This window comes from Callospermophilus lateralis, chromosome 13 (assembly GCF_048772815.1).
Source record: "Callospermophilus lateralis isolate mCalLat2 chromosome 13, mCalLat2.hap1, whole genome shotgun sequence".
Lineage (NCBI taxonomy): Eukaryota > Metazoa > Chordata > Mammalia > Rodentia > Sciuridae > Callospermophilus > Callospermophilus lateralis.
This window is the reverse complement of record NC_135317.1, coordinates 82696599-82705153: the sequence shown is the minus strand read 5'-3', so window position 1 is coordinate 82705153 and position 8555 is coordinate 82696599. Positions and strand designations below refer to the sequence as shown.

Genomic DNA, 8555 nt, shown 5'->3' with positions numbered 1-8555 from the left:
ATTGAATCAGGATGATATACACAATTTAAACGATCAATTTCAAGCGATGAAATAGAAGATGCTGTCAGAAGGCTACCAACCAAGAAAAGACCAGGACTGGATAGATACACAGCCGAGTTTTACAGCACCTTTAAAGAAAAACTAATACCAATACTCTTCAATTTATTTCAGGAAATAGAAAAATTTTTAGTAAAATTCTGGCAAATCAAATACAAATACATATTAAAAAGATAGTGCACCACAACAAAGTAGGATTCATCCCAGGGATGCAAGGTTGGTTCAACATATGGAACCCAATAAATGTAATTTATCACATCAACATTCTTAAGTATAAGAATCATATGATCATCTCAATAGATGTAGAAGAAAAAGCATTCAAAAAAATACAGCACCCCTTAATGTTCAAAACACTAGAAAAACTAGGGATAACAGGATCATATCTCAACATTGTAAAGGCTATCAATGCTAAGCCCCAGGCAAACATCATTCTAAATGGAGAGAAATTGAAAGCATTCCCTCTAAAAACTGGAACAAGACAGACATGCCCTCTGTCACCACTCCTATTTAACATAGTTCTTGATTTTAATTCTTGAGTTATATGCAATGTTGAGATATGATCCTGTTTAAGGTCTGGTATAGTTATGCCTCCTATTTCACTCTTCTTGCTAAGGATTGCTTTAGCTATTCTGGGCCTCTTTTTTTTCCAGAAGAATTTCATGACTACTTTTTCTATTTCTGGGAGGAATATCATTGGAATTTTGCTTAAAATTTCATTAAATTTGTACAATGCTTTTGGTTGTATAGTCATTTTGACAATATTAATTCTGCCTATCCAAGAACAAGAAAGATCTTTCTATCTTCTAAGGTCTTCTTTAATTTCTTTCTTTAGCATCTGTATTTTTTGTTGTAGAGTTTTTTCACCTCTTTTGTTAGGTTGATTCTATAGCTCAAGAATTAAAATCAAGAATAAATGGGATGGATTCAAACTAGAAAGCTTCTTATCAGCAAAAGAAACAACCAGTGAAGTGAATAGAGAGCCTACATCTTGGGAGCAAATTTTTACCTGCTCACGTCAGTTAGAACACTAATCTCTAGGGTCTATAAAAAACTCAAAAAACTAAACACCAAAAACCCCCCAAATAACCCAATTAATAAATGGGCCAAAGAAATGAACAGATACTTCTCAGAAGATGATATACAATCAATCAACAAATGTATGAAAAACTGTTCAACATCTCTAGCTACTAGAGAAATGCAAATCAAAGCTACTATAAGATTTCATTTCATTCCAGTCAGAATGGCAGCTATTAAGAATACAAACAACAATAATTGCTGGTGGGATGTGGGGAAAAAGGCACACTCCGTACTTTGCTGCTGGGACTGCAAACTGGTGCAGCCAATATGGAAAATAGTATGAAGATTCCTTGGAAAACTGGGAATGGAATCACCATTTAACCCTGCTATCCCACTCCTTAGTCCATACTCAAAGGACTTAAAAAGAGTATACTACAGGGACACAGCCACATCAATGCTTATAGCAGCACAATTCACAATAGCTAAATTGTGGAACCAACCTAGATGCCCGTAGGTAGATGAATGGATAAAGAAAATGTGGTATATATACACAATGGAATATTACTTAGCAAGAGAATAAAATCATGGTATTTGCAGGTAAATGGATGGAGTTAGAGTATATAATGCTAAATGAAGTTATTCAATCCCCAAAGACCAAATGCTGGATTTTTTCTCTGATATAAGGAGGCTGATTCATAGTGGGGTTGGGAAGGGGAGCATGGGAAAATTAAATGAACTCTAGTAAGGCAAAGGGGAGGGAGGGGAATGGAATGGGCAAGGGTGGGAAAAGATGGTGGAATGAGATGGACATCATAACCCTAAGTACATGTATGAAGATGCAAATGATGTGAAAATACCTTGTATACAACCAGAGATTTGAAAAATTGTGCTCTATATGTTTAATATGAATTGTAATACATTATGATGTCATATGTAACAAATTAGAATAAAAAAATTTTAAAAGTATATATATGTATATATATATATATATATACACACACACACACACATATATATATATATATATATATATATATATATATATATATATAAAGGGGGTATATTTTTTACACTTTTAAAAGATCATATAAAGATCATATGTCAAATCCTTTCCTCCTGACCTCTAGTTTTGTCAAATTTTCTACCATAATAGCAAGTTAACAGAATACAAGTATTTACTTAAAAATAGATTAAGCTGATTTCCAAAGAGTTTTCTATTATAAATGTGTTTTAAGAAATAGAGTTCAGAGCTAAGCACACAAATTTGTGGTCTGTGATGCCTACTTTCCATTAGGTGTACTCATATGAAAATTAGTGATTTCACAACTATCTTATTTAAAAATATGTACGCAGCCAGGTGTGATAGTGCATGCTTATAATACCAACAACTCTGGAGGCTAAGGCAGGATAATGGCACATTCAAGGCCAGCCTCAGCAGATTAGCAAGACCCTGACTCAAAATAAAACGAAAAGAATTCAGGTATGGATCAGTGGTAGAGTACCCTTGGGTTTAATCCACAGGACTAAATGGATAACATCATAATTTTTACAGACTTAGTAATCTTTCTCTTAGAGACAAAAAGTATAAAAATACATAGTACAGACAAACTGAGGAAAGAAGTGAGAAGATGAAGCAGGATGGTAAGTAAGGAGAAGATAAAATTTAGGGACTTGGGTTCCAATCATAACTTAGATCTATTTTTTTTTCTATGAGGTCTTAGACAAATCACGTAAACTCTCTCAGAACAACATAGATAAGATGGAGATTAGTAATATTATCTAGATCAAGAGTAGAATAAGAATTAGGTAATGTATGGAAAGTGTTAAGCACAGTTCATGCACAATCTCATAAGGCAACACAGATAATAATAATCAAAATAAAATGTAATCATAATTACATACTACTGTGAAAATGTTGTTACTGAGAGTTTAAGCTATGAGATTATTTCCATTTGCACCAATTGGAAGCAAATTTGTCTCTGTAGTTCCTAGCAGCCAAAGTAAGAGTGTAAGTCTATAAATATCAAAATGTTTATTTACATAAATACAAAAAGCCTATAATAATTCTTAACTGGGGATTGTAGAATTAATGCATAGGTTGTCTGCCTATAAGTCCTCCAAGTATTTACCTATAGTTCCAAGAATCAGTTGTACATGTGTGTACTTTTATTTTTAAATGCATATATTGTGATAATTATAACAATTAATTCATTTGTATTGCTGGGTTCATAACAGCATTTTGCCAGTAAACATCTTATTCATGGACTTACTAAGAATACCATCTGAAAATGAAAGGCATTTTTATTCATTTCTTGTCCTATCAAAAAAGTTGAAAAAGTCTAACTTTTGTAAAAGACACTTGGTATTTTTTCCCCCTCATCAGTAACATGACAAATATCCTAGGTCAATGATGTATTAATGTTTTGAAGCAGGACATGCTGTGATAGAAATGACATTCTTATTCCATTCCTAGCCTCACAAGCATATCTCATAAAGATTTTTGGGGAAACTGTTAAGCCCCCTGAAGGTACTTTTGCATAGGAAATGGGTTCTATGCTAAAACTGTCATGTTTCTGGAGCTTGAATGCCCACATAGTGAATGATACTGGTTGCCAAAAATAACCAGATAGGTAGTTCATTCCTTCACTTGGTCATCTAAATAAATCAATGCTTTTTCTTCACTTCAGATACTGTATCATTTTACCAACTCCCACTCTGTTAGACACAGGCTGAGTTTAATTTTATCATCTCCTAGTTAGAAAAATTATTTATTGTTTTGACAGGATTTCTATTGTTGAAAGCTATAATAGATATTCTAAAGAATTGCTGTATGAATAGTTGAAGATTTTTCTTGCAGGGGAATAATCTTTTAAAAGGCCTACTAGCTTAGTATATCTACTTAAAGGAAGTAAAATGCCATTGCATTTACTTTGAAAGATTTTTTTTTAACTTCCTGCAAAGAGGTCCCTTTACAGTATTTTTGGAGAAGTAAGTAAAACCGAATCTGACATCACCACCCTCTAGTTGCTAGCTCCATGTAGCTGGCAAGTGGTTTGCTCTTAGGGTAGCAGAGGAGGAAATTGCTCCCCGTCTGATAAAACAGCAGTGAAGCGTATGCATCCATTTCTTTTATTTTTGATTCGGGTTTACAGAGAAAATCTTTTAGAGAGATAACCATTACTTTGCTTTTCAGGGGGACGCATGCTGTTTCTTAGGGACACGGCTGATTTGCAGATATGACCATGTATATGTGGCTTAAACTTTTGGCATTTGGCTTTGCCTTTCTGGACACACAAGTGTTTGTTACAGGTAGGTACAAGAATATTCATATTTCCTTAATTGGTTTTTCTTTTCTTTTGGAGAAACATTGATTTGAAATAGATATTAAAAATAAATTGTGTTTTGGGGACTGGACGTGATAGGTCTGCTGTAAAATGGTCAAGATTGTTGTGGCTCCAGGAGACACGGCTTGTTTTGTGACAGAATATATTGTTTCTGTTTAAAAATGTATATGTATTTGGTGTGGGGGAATCACAACTTAAACAAACAAAAAAAAATAGCATCTCTTTAGTTACAAACTATTAAGGTATTGTGAAAGCAACCCTGCTACTTACCCCTCACACGGTGATGTGAACACGTGTTGGTGAAAGTCTGAGGAATTGTTTAATGACAAAATAAATGGGTTTTGTTTTTAGCAAAAATTGAACTGTTTTTAAAAATCCTAAAATGGCTTTGGTTGCATGAAAGCCACTCCCTATTTTCGGATCAGGAGTTTGCTTCCTCAAATTTTATTACTATTGAAACGTCTGAAATATTTTATTGAATACGTAGGTACATGATTGTTCAAAAATACCCTTATGTATTTAATGAAACATTGACTTTCAGCATCTTCTTACCACAGGATGCATTTTAAGTCAAACTTTAGTTCCTTGCTAATAATTTTAATGATTTTTTGCTTTGGACATTCTTATAGGGCCACCGCCCTTCCTGGGCATCCTAGCCTTGAGGAGGTAGAGGTATTTAAATTTTTAAGAATCATGCAAATGCTATGCCTTACAGAAAAATTCAATGGATTGGGCCTTTGGTCCCTATTTAAGCTTGAGATCTTTGTACAGTTATGATCTACCCAGTGGGTGTTTCTGGAAGATTTTTAGTTTGGGTCATGAATACATTTTGGTTCATTATTAAATGTAACTAATAGATATTTAATATTTCTCCTTATGATGTAGGAAGTTATTATTAAAACATCATTGAAAATGGCATCTTTGTAGAAATTCCAACCATTTTTTTAAATGAAAAAAATGTTCAAAAAATCTTGTTTTGTGAGCTTTTCCCCTTTCTCCTTCCCCCTGAAAGTCAGGGCAGCCTGATCGGGTTACATTATCAGTTCATATTTTAAGTAACTAATGACAGTGGAAAGAAAAACACTGTACTTTAAGTTTTTTTTCATTGTAAAGCTGGATTAAAAAAAAAATCTTTGTAGGTACAGCATTTCTCGGAGTATGAAACATGCTTGCCAAACTGCCACCCCTGTGAAGTCTCTTTATTATAATCAAAAGCAAAATATAAAAAGCAGTAATTTCATAAGATGATATATGTGTATTTTCATAAATTAGAGGACATTTTCACTAAAAATTCCCTCTCAGAAAATGTTATAAAGCATTTATAAATGAATATAAGGGAATATGGAAATATTTTGTAGGTCATAGATCAATTCACCATAAGAATTCAAATCAGTTTGTTAAAAATGTTTTTCATCATAAGGAAAATCTTTGAATTCATGATCAAAATAAAAGTATAATAGAATCTGGAAACCTTTAAATCAACTTTTCTAAATAATTTATACTATAAATGGATAGATATACATTGTTCTATTTTAAAAATTCAAGTTAACCTTTAATTGTCACATTAATATTGAAAACAACCATTTTTTTCTAAAAAGTATTGGGAGTCTTATTGAGTATATAAATATTTGGGGAAAACATGTATTAACATAATCCTGTGTCTACAAATTTGTTTAGCATACTTTTAAGTTCCAAGAGATATTTTGTGACTCAATGTATAATTTGGCAGGTTGTTGTTTAAATTTTGTATTTTAATTTATTAGCTACAATTCTGTTTTATTTAAATGTGTTATAATTGGTTTAGTGTATACAGGAAATAATAAACATTGGACAGCAAAATTTATACTTTTTGTTCTAAAGGTATAAAGAAATAGTCAAATGTAGATGAGACATCAATGAATAAATATGCACACAATTCAGATGCTTTATTTAATATCTAAAATGCACATGTGGACAAGGTCAAAGTTAAGATTCGCCAAGGCAAGAACAATGCTGGAATCAGTCTTACACAAAAGTTTTGACTCTCCTTGCATTGTACCTCTAGGCCATGACAATAAATAAATCCTTGTTTAAAATTTCTAAATAATTCTAGGGAAGAATGATGATTTTGACAGCACAGGTAGAGGTGACTGTTCTCTGGCCATAATGAAGTCATAATGCCAGGCAATTCCACCTCTCCATGGCAGAACAGAACAGTTAAGAGTACTTTGAATTATGCCTTGTGAAATGTTCTATAGGTTTTGTTATGAGTCATAACAGTTGTCTCATTTCTTCATTTTCCATCTACGTTAAAAAAAAAATCTCATGTCACAAACACATCCTATATCTTGCACATCACAGACATTCAATGCAAATTATTAATTGAATTTGATAAGCAATCCTATTAAGTGTTAAATGCAGCTTAAGAGAATCTGGGGTGTGTATAAGATTGCTTAGGTGATCTTTTAAAAATATTTCCCTTCTAAAAACTTTTCTTATCATTGCTAGATTTTTGTTTAGGGAAGATAAAGTGGGATTGGAGGTCTGTATCTCCTTTCACTCTCTTTCTCTACATAACTAAACACAGAAACAGAGTAGTTAGCTTAAGCAAGGTTATTTCCCTATTCTTCTTATATCTTTTCATCAGTGACAAATAAGTAGTGTAAAAATACAAATATTGCTACATTATTCATATACATATCTACATAAAGATACGAATATATCCTGTGTGAATTATGTTCTATATTCATATATGTGAGTTATATGTGCTATTTGGTATCTGGCTTCAGTCTAACTACTGTTTCTCCATATTTATCTGCCTTTTAAATTTTGGGATGCTATAAACTTGGCCAATTATTATTCTTACTTTCTACAGTCTGGGTTGTTTACTATTATCTACTATGTATTGTGCTCCTATTTCTCCATGTCTGGATTACTCCTGTAGAAATATGAAACCTACCTCCTTTTCTAAATACAAATATTTAACATGCTTCTCCACTCCTGAAAATTTGCTTTTGAGTAATCTCTAAAATCTTTTCTTCATTCTAATTCTCCATTGCCATCACCATAATCCATGGCTATATTAGTTTTCACCTGTAATACTGTAAAAATTTCCTAATCCCTCTGTTTTCTTTAAATAATAGTTCCCTAATCAGTTTCATCCTTTTTCTGTACATTGTTTAGCTTAAAAATACAATAGAAGGTGGGAATTCAGATATTTTCTCATGGTGTAGTTTCTAATCTTGTAGGCAGAGCAACTGGGTGTGCCATTAAGCTGAGAGTTGGGCATGGAGCTGGTGGTGATCTTTTCTTCCCTTTCTAAGGACTGAAAGAGAATAAGCAGTTCTTCCACACTCAAGGCCTCTTTCGCCCTGTGCAAGTCCCATCTCCTCTCTGACATTCTCTTTTGTCACTCTTGCCAAGAAATATCTCCACCGAAAGTGGGTCCTTTTACTACCTTTCCTTGGCATTTTTCAAGTACTGTTTTAACGGTTGTGAGGATGGTGTTGATATGTCCCTTTGTGGATTCATTCCATTATAACCTATGTAAATGCAGAAACGATATCTTAAGCTTCTTCATATATTCTATACCTGATTTCTCACCAGATACTGGGTAAATAGTGAATTTTCTTAATAAATTTATAGATTATAGTCAAGAAGAAGAGGAAGACAAATCTCAGAGAGGGTGGTTGAAAGAGAATGTGAGCAGAAAAAAAAAAATTGAAGAATCAAGTAGAAGGGTGGCTTTTGCCTTTTTTTTTTTTTTTTTTTTTGATATTTCCTTGTTTCATCTACTTGTCTCACTTCTTGTCTGGAGAGGTCTCCCTGGCTTCTTTAAAATCCATAGTTTGGAATGTTCCTAAATTTTCTTCCATTGCTCTTTGGACATTTTTGCTAATGTCATAGGGTAGGTCAGCATCATTATTCAAATGTAGGTTCCCATAAGAAGAAAAGGAGGGAGTGGAGACAGAAGCGCTCACGTGAGCTCATGTGACAGGACAGTACAGTCAAGGCCAGTCCTTGCACATGTTGGTGGGACACTGATACTAGTTCACTGGGACTGTTTGCAAGGACAGATGAAGATGTGTGAACATGGAGAGTTTGAGGACTAGACAGTAAGATAGTGAACTTCAGTCTGAGGTAAAATCCTGAGATTTA

At 33.3% G+C, this 8555-nt stretch overlaps 1 protein-coding gene across 1 annotated transcript in view; it reads left to right on the top strand.

Annotated features, from left to right (window-relative positions):
• The first annotated feature begins 4096 nt into the window (after positions 1 to 4096).
• Positions 4097 to 8555, top strand: part of Ptprc (protein tyrosine phosphatase receptor type C) — a 120962-nt gene continuing 116503 nt past the window's right edge. Inside the window, exons 1-2 of the mRNA XM_076872930.1 lie at positions 4097 to 4186; positions 4268 to 4383. Coding sequence (XP_076729045.1) covers positions 4311 to 4383 — 73 coding nt within the window. The 5' untranslated portion in view covers positions 4097 to 4186; positions 4268 to 4310. The remainder of the gene's footprint in view (positions 4187 to 4267; positions 4384 to 8555) is intronic.